At 42.2% G+C, this 17,354-nt stretch overlaps 1 protein-coding gene across 6 annotated transcripts in view; it reads left to right on the forward strand.

The window, feature by feature from the left end:
• The window catches only part of LOC147023162 (ribosomal biogenesis protein LAS1L-like), a 54,057-nt gene that overhangs the window by 16,970 nt on the left and 19,733 nt on the right, over window positions 1-17,354 (forward strand). For all 6 annotated transcript variants that reach the window (XR_015060055.1, XR_015060056.1, XR_015060057.1 and 3 more), the window contains exons 5-8: window positions 1,652-1,733; window positions 5,046-5,225; window positions 16,320-16,366; window positions 17,146-17,237. Coding sequence is in view for 3 of the 6 variants with exons in the window: in XM_085888313.1 (XP_085744439.1) it covers window positions 1,652-1,733; window positions 5,046-5,225; window positions 16,320-16,366; window positions 17,146-17,237 (401 nt within the window). In the remaining 3 variants the exon portion in view is untranslated. The remainder of the gene's footprint in view (window positions 1-1,651; window positions 1,734-5,045; window positions 5,226-16,319; window positions 16,367-17,145; window positions 17,238-17,354) is intronic.

The following is a 17,354-nucleotide window of genomic DNA, read 5'->3' on the forward strand; positions in this document are numbered from 1 at the left end:
ATTCCCGTGACTTGGCCACTTTTGATCAAGAAAAAGTGCTTTTGATAGCAGGCAGAGAATCGATTATTTCTCCGCCTTTGCCCACGTCTTGGAGACGTTTTTGAAAACACTTTTGTGACTCCATTATGTAGATCCTTAACTCGGCATTCCTGCAAAAATCCCAAAAGTGTTCTGAAATCTTTAGATACACGCAATTTTAGATGGAGGGAAGGCGTTAAGTTGTTTGTCATAATCTCTATTATATACTAGCAGGACATGCTTACACATTGTAAGCAATAACAAACAGTGCTTCCTCATTGTATCGGGGAGGAAATCCTGTCGACATGACGTGATGTCACATGTGGTCGCCCAGAACATGGATGGTCTGGAATGCTGCCAATTACTTTATGGCGTCTCCAAGGTGAATATGGTGTTCCGATGAACACCAAAATGCGTAGCCACGACGTTTTGTGGCATTCCTGTCTCGAGCATGCCAATAGAACGGAGACGTTCATTTTCAGATAGGCGTAGCATCATGTTTACGATATTTAGACGTCAATAAAAATGTTTTTCACAGCTGGGATGGTTCACCGAATCGTGCCACGTTGCAATTTGCTCAGTACCTGTGTAGCACTGTCATGTGACTCGGTACACGTGAATGTCAATTTGTGCACGCATTGCACAGTATGCACGTGCAAATGCCGGATATTCACGGGTAAACTGGAGAACATATCACAGCACATGTTAGCTGACATATATTGCTAGGGTACATGTCTATCATTGTGTGTGTGTGTGTGTGTGTGTGTGTGTGTGTGTGTGTGTGTGTGTGTGTGTGTGTGTGTGTGTGTGTGTGTGTGTGTTATAATTTTACCGTTTCTCTTTTTTTGGTATCTTTTGCAAATACATAATCTGGATCAGCTCCTGCTATCGAGGACTTTTATTTTGGACTTTTTGTTTTGAGGAAGAGATGGGTCTACTTCCCTTCGCTCTCCCATGTTAGGGCCTATATGATATATCACTCTATGTCTCCCCCTAACCCCCCCCCCAACTTGGTATATTATCAAAACCTACCTCGGTTATGAGTGTAGTAGTTCCACAGAAGTTGAAACAACCACAATGTAGAGAAATACACAAGTGCATGCAACTCGGGTGTATAAAAAATGGATAACAGCTCAAAACATTGGTTTCAGCCACAGAATGGCTTTTGTTAGGGATTTATCCAGGCTACGTGCACTCACTGCCTGGTGTTTGCTTAATGGTTAGGGTGGTGGGCTTGGGATCCTCGGATCCTGAGTTCAAATCCCATTCGGCTGTTGAATTAATACCAGGTGGGGTTGACTCTGCTTATCATCCTTCTGAGGTTGGCAAAATGAGTGCCAGCTTGCTGGTATCCTGCGTCGGAGTGGCGATCCGTCCAGGATTGTACCCAATAGCCAAGTAGACTGCTTGGGTAGCACCAACGCTCTGCACAGAGTGTGGTCCTGATGGATGGATGTGCACTCAGGTCTTGAATATTCTCCCAGAGGGGCAGACCAACATAACCCTTCAATAGATCATGTGACACCTGTTGTACTTTGTTTATGACACTAACAGATGTGTTGCTTTGGTTTTAAAAGTGCATTATTATGCTTTCTGAAGAGAATTCGCCTCCTCATACCCTTATCGTGAATAGATTGGAATCCCTTCCTGGATGGTGGTGCTTCGCCATGATGTCACCCATCGCTGTTTGCCATCACTGAACACCTGCCACCGCGGTAAGACTGCACGTGTCAGAGCTGTTTCGTTAAACAGGACATTTTTCCTGAGGTGTGCCTCCGGTTTAATTAGAATCGTGCGCTTTGTACGAAAATTCCACAATTGTGCAGAAGTACAAGTTTTGTACAATGGACTTGTGTTAAGCTGAACAGGTGATAAAATTAGTTTAATAATCTGCGCGAGCTTTTGGCTGCACTTGGCTGTACATTTTATCATTTCCGTTAGGTACGGAGCTGTCCTTATTGTTGTCCCATTTGCCTGTAATCATCCAGCTTTGTTCTCATTGGTATACTTTGCTAACCTTTTGGTCTGCTGTATACATTGTCTGAAACTTGCTTCGTGGTTTACTTTAAAAATTAATTAATTAACTTGCAAGCAGAAGCTTCGATTAAAACCTTGGTTGTCGGCGGAGGATCTTTGCTCATGATATTGGACTCTGGGACCTGCCGGTGTTTGTGAAAAAATATCAGAGAGATGAGTTGTCTGAGTTTTCACAGTTATAAAAGGGTGTTGGATTCGGCAGCGGGAGGCGCTGATCCTTTGGTTTGTTTAATAATTTTTGCCAGTAAGTAATCTCGTGCATGTAATGTACTGGTTTCCCATTTTAGTTTGTTTTTATTGTATTTTTTGCCACAGGGCTGCGTTTAAATGGCCATACTGAATCGGTGTACCCTGACCTTGCCGAAGATAACGTCCACAATTATTTACTGTGGTTTTTGAATTTGTAACATTTAGCCTTTACTTTGTATCATTGTGTTGTTTCCTTGTGCTTGTACTGCCGGAGTTTCTCCGCTCGTATGGCCATGCCATGGGCCACAGTCTGTACCGTGTTTTATGCATACTGTGCATTGGTACTGCAATTTTCACATCCATTGTCTCATTAATTAATTATTGGACGCTTTATACTTTTCTCGACTGTGCTCAGCACATCAAACTCTGTTCGATATGCCGTGGGCAATTTGAATTCCAGATTCTATTTATTACTTAAGATTTCGTAAGTATATTGATGACTTCCGTCCACTGTTTGTGTGTTTGTGTGTGTGTGTGTGTGTTTATTTGTAGGCACTGATAACTCGAGAACGGAAGAAGCTACCAATGTCAAATTACACCACGTGATTCAGAAGGGCGATGGCTAGCGCTGATTAGATTTTGGTCAAAATTGGTCAAAGGTCAAGGTCACAGTGAGGTCAAACATAATTCCATAAATTCATGTGGAGAAATGGAGTATTTTTGCTTCGGTCGACGTTACGAGTCCGTTTTAACTTCGATTTCAATTTTGTCTTCGGTTTTTGCGATCGCTTGGGATGCTTAAAACTCGGTTGTCGAAATTCTGGTAAAAATCGGATGTTTTGGAGACGTTTTAAGATTGTATAAAAATATTTCACTCGCCGCGTCACAGCTCGTCACGTGGTGCAGCGCGTTCGAGCAGACGCGGCATTGAGTCACGTAAAGGTTTTGCGTGTGCGCGCTGACGGTGTTTTCGATAAAGATGGTGTTTAAAAGTCATTTTTTTATCCCAATAAAGGTTATCGTCGCATGCCTGACTCGCTAAGCCGTCGGATTATGTAAAGACAAGCCGAAACCCCATCACAGACGGATTCCGTTCATTCAACCACCCTCACCAGCTCACCCACACTCGAGGGACATGGACTGGACAGGGCATGCTTGCCCCCGCCTACTCATCCCCCACCCCTGCCCCATTCCCCTCCCACCTTCAATTTGCTTACCCCGGCCCCGCCTCTTCACTCCCCGACCCCCGGCTCTTGATTCCCCGCCCCACTTGCCCCCGGGCCCCCGCCCCCCTGTCCACCCCCTCACACTCAACCCCGCCTAATTCACCCCAGCCCCCGCCCCATTTCCCCCCATTTCCCGCTTTCAATTTGCTTACCTTGCCCCCCGCCTCTTCACTCCCTGCTCCCGTCTCTTCATCCCCCGCCCCCGCCTCTTCTCTCCTCGCCCCCGTCTCAACGAAAAGTGTTTATTCTGCTTCAGAGTTGAAGTTTGGCTATTGCCAATATGTGCGATGCACTCTTTCAGGTATGAAGTCTCTTTCAGTCCAGGTCACAGGACCGAGAAAAACGTGACGTGACCGCGAGGAGGAGCACAAAATTGGTCCTTCAGTATTAATATATAGATTGTTGGTGGATGGCCGAATATTACGGTTTTGTGACTTTGATAAAATAATATTAAATAATTGCATGGAGAAATGGAGATTTTTGCTTCAGTTGACGTTACGAGTTCGTTTTAACTTGGATCACAATTCTGTTTTCACTTTTGGTGACAGTTAAGTATGCTTAACACTTGGTTGTCGAAATTCTGGTAAAAATCGGATGTTTTATGAGATTTATGTCGGGTGTCGTGTCTGAGGCTTAACTGAAGATTATGCTAATGAGGGGGATTGTAACATACGGCATTACGTGCTCGTTTTAAAGTCAATTTCAATCCTGTCTTCAATTTTGGTAACGGTTAAGTATGCTTAACACTCGGTTGTCGAAATTCTGGTAAAAATCGGATGTTTTATGAGAGGTTTGGTACAGAATCATCGTAGAAACTTCTGGTTTGCGTTGCTACGTTCTCTCGAGACAGCTTTTATTAGACAAGGTCAGAGGTCAAGTTGACGATTTCGTAAGTACCAGTTTATGACTGCTTGTTTATTTATTACTCAATTGATTTGTCAACTGTCACAAAACCATACAGTTATTGATGTAGTCATGAGAAATGCGCTCATTTTAAAAGCGAAATGGAACACAATTGTCGACACCAACGGGCGCGACTTATTACCGTACCGGATGGGACTATCCTCACAATGTACATGTGTGAGTGATGTACAACTGGTTAATTAACACTGATTGAACGTAACTGGACAAGTGCCGGAGCAACAGTACACGCAACTTACCTTCAGTTTCTGGCTCTGTTGCTTCAATTATTTATTTATTTTAAGGTTTTTCAATCGCTTCAATATATATATATATATCTATTTTTTTTTTTTTTTAGTCGATGACGTGATTACAATGATTCTATCTATAAAGCATGTGTAGGCCACACATAAACACAAATCCAAAAGCAAAACGTTCTGAAGGAAATGTAGCGGGTCACATGATCTATGACTTAATCCCATTGGTTCTTTTTGGGGGCAAGGGCAATCGAGCGTACAAAGACCCCAAAAGAAACACTGAAATCTTCGTTTCAAGATATTTATTCAAGAAAAAAATAATAATTACCAAGTGTTAAGTGAAGCTGTATTTATTTATTTAACCAAACATGGATTTCTGATTCTTTTAATCTGTTTTTACAATGTTTGCCCTTCTCAGGCTGTCTTTTTGCACTTTCTTGGCTTCGTCAAAATATTTGGCTTCAGCCACTGAAGGTTATGAATAGATGCAATGAAGAGGGACAGATGTTTGTTCCTGAGGAAGGTGACGCAGCATGGGATACGAGTCGTCTCGATGACCAACCCGATCATCGTCTGTCCATTAACGTTGATGGCAAAGGTGAGACCTGGACCCCTAAATAGGACATGCCAAACTTCTGCGAAATTAGTGGGTTTTACCAAAGTGGTGGTTCAATATGAATAATCCATTTTTGTAGCATTGACCAGTTTGCTTTATAAAAATTGTTTGCTGCTTGAATACAACACAACGAGAACAGGCATTCGGTAGAGTGCATACCTCCCCCAGGCGGAGCACTCTATGTTTTGTAACCCACTGATGGGCCGGATCTGCATCTGGACTTTAACCAAAATAGAATCAGCTTGTTCTTGTCACCAACCCAACTCATCCACCAAGTTGTGTCATCCGTCCATAACCTTTTAAAATATCCTGCTATGGGTCGTTTTTGGCCCCATGACTCTCAGCATTTAAAACGATAGAGCACAGACAACCCCATTGGTTGGCATTCATGGGGAGGAGGAAATCCCTCCTGAGGAAATGCCCCACTGAGTGCGGTGAGAAAAGCGGCACCATTGTTGTGACATCACTGGTACCCACAGTATTCCAGGAAGTGACGGCACTTTCCACAAGCTCAGTGGCTGTGTTACGTGTCTGTTTCATCAGAATGTCCATGTACGTGTGAGTGGCAGGCAGCTCCATTACGAGCCTGAGACTTTTTTTAACACATAGTCGAGGCTCATGGATGAGATCGTACTAATACAATGAATGGATCAGGATGTAACGGGCAGAAGGAACAGTAGAGATAGAGTGGGGGAATACCAACAGTAGAGTTGAAGGCCAGAATAGAGGGAGACTTGGACAAACAATGGGTGTGGGGAAGAATATAGCCTGGTGTTGGCTTAATGGTTAGGGTGGGGGCTTGGGATCCTAGGGTCCTGAGTTCAAGCCCCGTTGGCTGCTGAATTAAAATATACCAGGAGGTTGACTCAGCCCGTCATCCTTCTGAGGTCGGCAAAAATGAGCACCAGTGTACTGGTAAGGGGGACACTGCATCAGTGGCATAGCCGCGTCCCAACCAATGATGCAACCAGCAGCCACAGGCTGCACTCGATAGAAAGAGAGAGAGAGGGGAGGAATAGGAGGCAGGAAAGGATGCCTGAGGTGGACAAGATTGATAAAAAAGGAAAATTCCATGATGGAAAACTGGAAATTTGGAAGGAGTAGGGATTTGGGTGTTGGGTGGGGGGGGGGTTATCGAGGGTTGAGATGGTCATGGTTTTGGATTGGGGATGATCTGAGATGGTGGTGAACAGTTGTCTTGAAGACCTGGAGGGAAGAATGAGATTGAAGCGAATGGAGAAGTTGGTTCCTTCTTCTTCTCCTCTCTTCCCTTTATAAGGGGTGAGGTCCGATGGTACCATGCTTCTGCCCTGCCTTGACCATGATACTCTTCCACCTCCTCTGTCCTCTGCCAACTCTCTCCACTCTACAACCACCCCCACCTTACTGATATCCCTTCTCACACAATCTTCCCCTCTCAACCATGGTCTACCTCTTTTCTTCATACCTTGCTCCTTCAAACTATCTGCTCTCTTTGCCTTTCTCTCTTCCCCCATCTGCATCAATTGTCCAGCCCATCTCAGCCGGCATTTCACCAATCTCCTCCTCAAGCTCATCTGCACACCAATCTCCTCCCTCAGTTAATCCATCCTCCTCCTATCCATCTTCTTCATTCCCACAATCCTCCTGACCCAGTTGTTCTCGCAAATCTTCAGCCTCTTGTTGTTGTTTCTCTGTCAGTGCCACAATCTCCAGATCGTAAAGGTAGGCCAGCATTACACGCATCAGAACTTTCCCTTTTAATTTTCTTGATATTTTTTTGTCTGCCATTACTCCCTCCACCCTCCTCCATGCATTTGCACCCACCTGAATCCCCTCCGTGCCTCTGCCTCAGAATTACCATCCCCAGTCACTGTTCCTCCCAGATACTCAAACCTATTTCCCTGCCTGATCTCCTTCCCCTCAAACCTGATATTAATTTCTTTTCTCTGCTGCCTGACCACATCAACTCTGTCTTCTCCATACTCATCTTCAGCCCATACTTCTCAAATGCCTCCTTCCACTCCCCAAGTACCTTCTGTATCTCCTGCCCACTGTCCATCACAACAGCCAGATCGTCCACATAAAACATCCTCCCCTTACTACTCCTCAAGCTCACCTTCCTGCTTACCAGCTCCATCACCATGATATACATGAGTGGGATGAGAGAGCTTTGCTGCCTCAAACTAATGTTCACAATGAACTCCTCAGACATCTCAGGACCAACCAAAACTCTTCCCTTCATTCCCTTGTACATCCCTCCCACCAACCTGACTTCTGCTTCCGGCACTCCCAGCCATCTCAGTGTCACCATCACCAGCTCTCTTGGAACAGTGTTGTCGGCCTTCTCCAGATCCATAAATCCCAATGCAATCTCACCTTGCACCTTCAACCTCTTCTCAACCAGCTGTCTCAGGGCGAACATCCCATCCGTCGTCCACCTACCCTTTCTAAACTCCTGCTGCTCTTCTCCAATCTCCATTGCCACACTCTTCCTTAATAACTTACGGAATCATCTGCAGCACCTTCATTACATGACTTTGGAGCATAATGCCCCTGGACTTCCCCAGATCTTGAAAATCGCCCTTCCCCTTCCATATCGGCAAAAATCCACAGGCGGGGAAAATAAAATTGAGACAAAGCCGGTAGGCGACGAGGGATTCGCTCGGATCGAAGCGCTGGATACGATGCTTTTCATTCTGACCGATCGACCGACGAAGATTCATTGCCAAGACGTATTGGTTCACATACAATTGTTCATCTGCCTGGCAAGATTTTTCCTATTGCGTATTTTGCCAACTGGCACTCCTCATAAAAAATGACGGTAAATAGACACCTTATTTTTGAAGGACGACCATTTGAAAAATAATCGGTTTGCTGGCTTGTGCTGTGGAGCCTCGTGTTGCAGATACACACACACACACACACACACACACACACACACACACACACACACACACACACACACACCACACACACCACACTCACACACACAGACACCACACACACACACACACACACACACACACACACACACACACACACACACACACACACACACACACACACAGACCACACACACCACACACACCACACACACCACACACACCACACACACCACACACACCACACACACCACACACACCACACACACCACACACACCACACACACCACACACACCACACACACACGGAAAACCCGATAAACTTCTCTCAATGCTCTTGTTTGACCACACCTTCTGAGCCACACAATATTTTTCATAAGCCACGCCCACTTTTCCTAAGCTCCACCCACCGTCCTAAGCCCCTCATAAAAAATGACGGTAAATAGACACCCGAATTTTGAAGGACTACCATTTGAAAAATAAAACCTCAATCAAAAATTGGCTCGAGTAAAATTTTCTAAATATCTCGAAGTGTTTAATTCCAAAGTCTCGTTTCTCCACATTCAAAACTGAAGAACAAATATTGAAAATACTTTACGCGGTTTTTCGGCCGCTGCACAGCAACGGCAACGAAATTCAAACGCGCACATTTCCAGACCATATGGCACCTGTTGGCAAAGTTTCATCGAAATCGGTTTGCTGGTTCGTGCTGTGGAGCCTCGCGTTGCAGACACACATACACACAGACAGACAGACGGAAAACCCGACAATAAGGGATATCTAGCATATATAGCGAATCCAATTATTGAAGGTGGTGTGTGGGTCGTGGAATTGTTTACGGTAAATAATTAAAGGTGGTGTGTGGATCGTGGAATCATTTACGGTAAATAAATAAATAATTGGAGGTAGTGTGTGGGTCGTGGAATTGTTTACGGTAAATAAATAAGATGGTGTGTGTCGTGGAATCGTTTACGGTAAATAAATAAATAATTGGAGGCGGTGTGTGTGTGTGTGTGGGGAATAGTTTACAGTTAATAAATAAATAATTGGAGGTGGTGTGTGGGCCGTGGAATCGTTTACGGGAAATAAATAAATAAATAATTGGAGGTAGTGTGTGGGTCGTGGAATCATTTACGGTAAATAAATAAATAAGGTGGTGTGTGAGTCGTGAAATCGTTTACGTTGAATAAATAAATAATTGGAGGTGGTGTGTGGTTGGGGAATCGTTTACGGTAAATAAATAAATAATTGGAGGTAGTGTGTGGGTCGTGGAATTGTTTACGGTAAATAAATAAGATGGTGTGTGTCGTGGAATCGTTTGCGGTAAATAAATAAATAATTGGAGGCGGTGTGTGTGTGTGGGGAATAGTTTACAGTAAATAAATAAATAATTGGAGGTGGTGTGTGGATCGTAGAATCGTTTACGGGAAATAAATAAATAAATAATTGGAGGTAGTGTGTGGGTTGTGGAATCATTTATGGTAAATAAATAAATAAGGTGGTATGTGAGTCGTGGAATCGTTTACGTTGAATAAATAAATAATTGGAGGTGGTGTGTGGGTGGGGAATCGTTTACGGTAAATAAATAAATAATTGGAGGTCGTGTGTGAGTCGTGGAATCGTTTACGGTAAATAAATAAGGTGGTGTGTGTCGTGGAATCTTTTACGGTAAATAAATAAATAAATAACTCGAGGCGGTGTGTGGGTCGTGGAATTGTTTTCGGTGAATAAATAAATAATTGGAGGTGGTGTGTGGGTGGGGAATCGTTTACAGTAAATAAATAAATAAATAAGGTGGTGTGTGGGTCGTGGAATCATTTTCGGTAAATAAATAATTAAAGGAGGTGTGTGGGCCGTGGAATCGTTTTCGGTAAATAAATAAATAATTGGAGGTGGTGTGTGGGTGGAGAATCGTTTTCGGTAAATAAATAAATAATTAAAGATGGTGTGTGGGTCGTGGAATCATTTTCGGTTAATAAATAATTAAAGGTGGTGTGTGGACCGTGGAATCGTTTTCGGTAAATAAATAAATAATTGGAGGTGGTGTGTGCGTGGTGGAATCATTTTTGAAAAATAAATAAATAATTAAAGGTGGTGTGTGGGTCGTGGAATCGTTTTCGGTAAATAAATAAATAATTGGAGGTGGTGTGTGGGTGGGGAATCGTTTTCGGTAAATAAATAAATAATTAAAGGTGGTGTGTGGGTCGTAGAATCGTTTTCGGTAAATAAATAATTGGAGGTGGTGTGTGGGTGGGGAATCGTTTACGGTAAATAAATAAATAATTGGAGGTCGTGTGTGAGTCGTGGAATCGTTTACGGTAAATAAATAAGGTGGTGTGTGTCGTGGAATCGTTTACGGTAAATAAATAAATAACTCGAGGCGGTGTGTGGGTCGTGGAATTGTTTTCGGTGACTAAATAAATAATTGGAGGTGGTGTGTGGGTGGGGAATAGTTTACAGTAAATAAATAAATAAATAAATAAGGTGGTGTGTGGGTCGTGGAATCATTTTCGGTAAATAAATAATTAAAGGTGGTGTGTGGGCCGTGGAATCGTTTTCGGTAAATAAATAAATAATTGGAGGTGGTGTGTGGGTGGGGAATCGCTTTCGCTAAATAAATAAATAATTGGAGGTGGTGTGTGGGTGGGGAATCGTTTTCGGTAAATAAATAAATAATTAAAGATGGTATGTGGGTCGTGGAATCATTTTCGGTAAATAAATAAATAATTGGAGGTGGTGTGTGCGTGGTGGAATCATTTTTGAAAAATAAATAAATAATTAAAGGTGGTGTGTGGGTCGTGGAATCGTTTTCGGTAAATAAATAAATAATTGGAGGTGGTGTGTGGGTGGGGAATCGTTTTCGGTAAATAAATAAATAATTAAAGGTGGTGTGTGGGTCGTAGAATCGTTTTCGGTAAATAAATAATTGGAGGTGGTGTGTGGGTGGGGAATCGTTTTCGGTAAATAAATAAATTATCGGTTTGCTGGTTTGTGCTGTGGAGCCTCGCATTGTAGACACACACACACCACACACACACACACACACACACACACACACACACACACACACACACACACACACACACACACACACGGAAAACCCGATAAACTTCTCTCAATGCTCTTGTTTGACCACACCTCCTGAGCCACACAATATTTTTCATAAGCCACGCCCACTTTCCTACGCCACTCCCACTTTAAATAATAAATAATTGGAGGTGGTTTGTGGGTCGTGGAATCGTTTACGGTAAATAAATAAATAAATAAGGTGGTGTGTGGGTCGTGGAATCGTTTTTGATAATTAAATAATTGGAGGTGGTGTGTGGGTGGGGAATCGTTTTCAGTAAATAAATAAATAATTGGAGGTGGTGTGTGGGTGGGGAATCGTTTTCGGTAAATAAATAAACATATTAGAAATCCACAAAGACAGAAATGCCGGTGATTCCATTTATTTTGGATCCTTTTCACTTTGGTCAATAACGTTTGGATCGAGGAGAGATCGAAGGTGGAACGACCATGTAGTTCCTTACAAACACTGTATACACACCTTAAATGACGGTAAATAGACACACGATTTTTGAAGCACTACCATTTGAAAAATAAAACCTCAATCAAAAATCGGTTCGAGTAAAATTTTCTAAATATCTCGACGTGTTTAATTCCGAATTCTCGTTTCTCTACATTCAAAACTGAAGGACAAGTATTCAAAATACTGTTCGCGGTTTTTCGGCCGCTGTACAGCAACGGGTGGTTGCTCGGCAACGAAATTCAAACGCGTACATTCCCAGTATATATTCCACCTTTTGGCAAAGTTTCGTCAAAATCGGTTTGCTGCTTCATGCTGTGGAGCCTTGCGTTGCAGACACACACACACACAGACACACAGACACACACACACAGACACACAGACAGACAGATGGAAAACCCGACAATAAGGGATATCTCATATATATATATATATATATATATATATATATATATATATATATATATATATATATATATATATATATATATATATATATATATATATATATATATATATATATATATATATAGCAAATCCAAAAAAAGCCGTGATGAGGCAACCGTGAATACCCGTGAAAAAACAAATCTCAATGGTGAAGAATCATGTAATAAATTTTCCGATCCACATGCAGATCTTCACCAGAATGAAATCAATTCATCCTTGTCTTGCACCCAACCTCTCCACGAAATTTCGTCTGAATCCGTCTACAACTTTTTGAGATATCACGCACACACACACACACACACACACACACACACACACACACACACACACACACACACACACACACACACACACACACACACACACACACACACACACACACACACACACACACACACACACACACACACACACACACACACACACACACACACACACACACACAAAGCAGTAAAAACATAATCCCTCTCCACCTTTGGTGTTGGAGTTAATATGTTGTTTTTTGTCCCCCTTACTCCCTGCCCCCCCCCCACTCTTGCCTCATCATTGCTCACATAATATTTTTTTATATATGTTTGTATACAAAATGTAGGCTCCTGGAAGAGCAAGGTGTAAGTGAGCAAATTAACATACTGACGGTTGTGCAAAGGACAGATGCAACAAGCGAACAATGATTTCTGTTACATTTCACATTGTATTCCTAACTTATACAAGTTTTCGACCAGTTCTTCCATTGGCTCTTTAAAACGTAAAATTTGTTTATAACATTGGATAACTGCTCTGGGCTGGTGTTCTAGCATCACATGTCTCTCTTGGATTCGATGGAATCAAACTCGCAAAATTATTGGAATCTCTTGTGATTAAGCTGAACCAAGAGGTCTGTTGCTCCCACATCATTGTTTGGTCGGTGGTCTCTGTTTTTTGACCGTCTATTCTCCAACATTGCTCATTCTGTTCTTTCAGTCCTCCGAACCTTCCCTGCAATTCCAGGATGCACACATTCCTCTAGTAACCCACTTCTTGGTTAAACCCTCCTGGAAGTTGACACCGGATAATCACATTGCTGGATTTGTAAAATGGAGAGTTCAGCATTTTAAATTGCTGATTTCAGTGTTTCCTCCCTCCCTGTCTCTCTCGTTCTCTCATTTCCTTTCCTGTTTGTTTATCCCCTTGTTTCCAATTGTTGCTCTGTTACCCAACTGTCAATTTAACCTTGCTCTTGGAGGGGAAAAAAAAAAAAGACTTTTGTAATATTTGTGAAATTTGGTCAATAGTATATTCTCTGGTTTTTTTTTTGTTGTTGTTGTTGTTTTCCCCCTCACCCCACTTCTTTTCATACCTTTTTGTTGTAATTTCACTTTTTTGGAGTTGTGGATGTGCAGATGTGCTAAAGATGTTCAGTCGTGGCCAAAAATATTGGCACCCTTGTACTTTTTTTTAGGTCATCTCATTAGAGATGACTTAATAAAACCAGTCTCGATGTCCGTACGTACGTACGTCCCCATTTTTTAATTCCGATTTTCTTGATATTTGGTATGTGGGTAGATGTCGATGAGAGATGCACGACGGTATGACCTTTGACTCGATTGAAGGTCAACGTCAAGGTCACTCCTGAGTTGTGAAATCGTCTATTTTCAAAATCTATCTCCTCCGCCGTTTATGATCCGATCTTCCAAATTCCTTCGGATTCCGATAACATGGAACAATATCTAAATTTGGTCGGGCCGGTTTTTTGAAATTCATCCTGGTTATCGAGTCGCATGTCTTCAAATTTGGAAAAATCGTCAATGTGATACAGTCAAAAAAAATTTGCCCGATCTTGATGAAACTTGGTTATGAAGGTTGGGGTCGATGAGTGATGCACGACGGTATGACTTCAGACACGATTGGAGGTCAAGGTCAAGGCCACTCCAAAGTTGCGAAATCGTCCATTTTTCAAGATCTATCTCATCCGATCTTCAAAATTTCTTCGGATTCTGATAATATGGAACAATATCTAAATTTGGTCAGGCGGGTTTTTAAAAATTCATCCTGGTTATCGAGTCACATGTCTTCAAAGTTGGAAAAATTGTCGAAGTGATACAGTCATAAAAATTTCATCCGATCTTGATGAAACTTGGTATGTAGATGAGTGATGCACGACGGTATGACTTTAGACCTGATTGAAGGTCAATGTTAAGGTCGCCGATGCTGTAAACTTGTGAAATCGTCCATTGTCAAAATATCATCCGACATTTATGACTCAGAAATGCGGTTTGATTTCTGAGGTCCGATTTCTGATTTCTGATTCTGATTTCTATCCTTTTGAAGACACATTGATCATAAATGTTCCAAATCAACCATTTTCAAAATCTATCTCCGGATAACTCAAAAATGTAGTTTGATTTCTGAGGTTTTCTATCCTTTTTACTCCCAGGCTTTCGTCTGTACGTTGAACCAAAAGACAAGACGACATTGAAGCCATTCTAAGCCGATCAGAGATCCACATCTACAGAGCTTCAGAGATGACCGTCACCCCTAACCGGGGGTAATTTTTTTCAAATATTTCACAATTTTCTCTAAAAATAAGTTGAAATTGACAAAAGTATTTGTTCTCCACAATCCTTTATTTCACTCTTAATGTATCCTTTTAATTCAGAAAATAAAAAGAAATGGCATTGACAAAATTATTGACACCCGAGACTTGATATTTGGTAGCACAGCATTTGGACAAAATAACTGCAGTCAAGCGCTTCCTAAAGTCATGAATGAACTTCCTCCACCTCTCTACTGGTAGTTTGACCCACTCTTCTTGTGCAAACTGCTCCAGCTCTCCCAGATTTGAAGGGTACCTTCTACCAACTGCTGTTTTCAGATCTCCCCACAGGTGTTCAATGGGTTTTAGATCTGGACTCATTGTTGGCCACTTCAGAACAGTCCAGCGTTTTGTCCTGAACCATTCCTGGGTGCTCTTTGAAGTGTGTTTGGGGTCATTGTCCTGCTGCAAGACCCATGACTTTCGACAGAGAGCCATCTGACACTGGGTTGAACATTGTGCTCCAAAATTCCTTGGTAATCTCCTGATTTAATGATGCCATGCACACATTCAAGGCACCCAGTGCCAGAGGCAGCACGGCAACCCCAAAACATCACTGAACCTCCATGTTTGACTGAAGTGAAGATGTTCTTTTCTTTGATGGCTTCATTTTGTTTTCTGTAAACATAGAGATGATGTGCTTTACCAAAAAGTTCTAATCATCTGTCCACATGATATTCTCCCAGAAGGATTGGGGCTTGTTCAGGTGTGTTTTGGAAAACTCCAGTCAGGCTTTCTTTTGTCTCTCTCTCAGCAGTGGGGTCCTCCTGGGTCTCCTACCGTAGAACCCCCTTTCATCGAGTTGGCGACGGATCGTGCGAGTTGAAACTGTCGTATCTTGTGTCTGAAGGTAAGTTTGAATCTGTTTGGAAGTTGATCGAGGTGCTTTCTCCACCATTCGAACAATCCTTCGCTGCAATCTTCGATCAAGTTTTATCTTGCGGCCACGTCCAGGGAGGTTAGCTCGTGCCATGGGCCTTAAACTTCCTGATAACATTGTGTACGGTGGACACAGGAACATCAAGGTCTGGAGATGGACTTGTAGCCCTGAGATTGTGCATGCTTGGCTGCAATCTTGTGTCTGACCTCCTCAGACAATTCTCTGGTTTTCTTTCTTTTCTCCATGCTCATTGCGGTATAAATAGTGACACAAAACAGCAGAATGAATCCTCCTCCATTCAAACTGGGTGAATGAGTGATTTTTTTTATTTTTTTTTAATTGCAGGCACCTGTAACTCATCACAGCTGAGTTCAATTCCAAAGTAAAGGAGAATCACCTGCTTGAAATCTAATTATCTCTAACAACTTCTAAAAGGTGCCAATAATATTGTCTGGACCATTTTAGGATTGCTGTGTGGAATAAGCCAAGATTTAGTAATTTTTTTTCAGCTTTATTTATTTATTTATTTTTCCCACTGCAAACCAGACATACACATGTGGATACCAAAATATATTTTTATTTCAACAATTTTCTGGAGGAAATGGAGCATTATTTTAAAAAAGTGCATGGGTGCCAATATTTTTGGCCATGGTAGTCATGTACATGTTCATGTATACATGTTTGTTCATACATGTGTTTTGGGGGGGTTCCATGAAATAATTTAAACTGATTATGGCAACAGACACAAAAATTGTAAAATGGAATCCTTGCTTCTTTGTTGCAGATGTGGTCGTGAATGTTTTGATTGAATATCAACAACGACAATACCAGGTAAGGAGGTTGACCTGATTGGGTGAACCAAATGGTATGAAGGTATAGTCAAAGGGAATGGCGAATGCTTTATGTATTTTTTATATTTTTTTTATTTCATGAATATAGATTGAATAGCTCCACACAGAGAGGAATGGTTATGTATTGTCCGATGTTAAGGATTTTAAACGCAAGGGGTGTATGTGCGTGTGTGTGTGTGTGTGTGTGTGTGTGTGTGTGTGTGTATGTGCGTGTGTGTGTGTGTGTGTGTGTGTGTGTGTGTGTGTGTGTGTGTGTGTGTGTGTGTGTGTGTGTGTGTGTGTGTGTTATAACCACGGCAAACTCGTGGTGTGTTTCCCTGGGGTTTGGCCCCTTTTCAAATGGCGGAACTACCATAGGCGACAGATCTCGTTGGCATTTCTGTACATCGGAAACCGAAGAAAAGATCTGTTTGGCTTTCCAGGCAGGCAGCGTACGGTCTCTATGGACCATCCGTCGCTAAATTTGTGATTGTGCGGGTGGAAGATTTGGCCTTGTGTCCGCCTCTTGGTCCTCCGTAACAATATATAAAAGTAAATCAAGATTGTGAGATCTGAACCAAAACTCAATGGAAAGGAAGAATTCCTTGGATGCATCTAGAAAATACGATAATGCAAAAGTAACAATCTTTTTAAATGTCTCCCAAAGCTCCATTCCTTTTCCCTTCTTTCCTTCCCTCCTTTGTGCATGTTGAGAACTGAGTGCCATGCAGTCGTGTGTGTCATACTCTACTTTTGCTTGTTCTACCTTTTGTGTTTGAGGACTTGCGTAACGATGGGGCAGCCACCAGTCGAACAGCTGATACACTGTTGTGGCTTGACATGGTCTTGTCATCAGTGCTGGCAAGTCACAGGTAGTAAAACTGTAACATCCTTGATCTATTTTTTCTTTTTTCTTTTTCCTGCTACTTATTACTCACGACAAGCAACGATTGGTACCGTATTGCAATATTCTTTTCTTGTGTCTTAAA

Source organism: Eptatretus burgeri, chromosome 7 (assembly GCF_056783735.1).
Source record: "Eptatretus burgeri isolate ZD-2024b chromosome 7, Ebu_testis_v1, whole genome shotgun sequence".
NCBI classification, from domain to species: domain Eukaryota; kingdom Metazoa; phylum Chordata; class Myxini; order Myxiniformes; family Myxinidae; genus Eptatretus; species Eptatretus burgeri.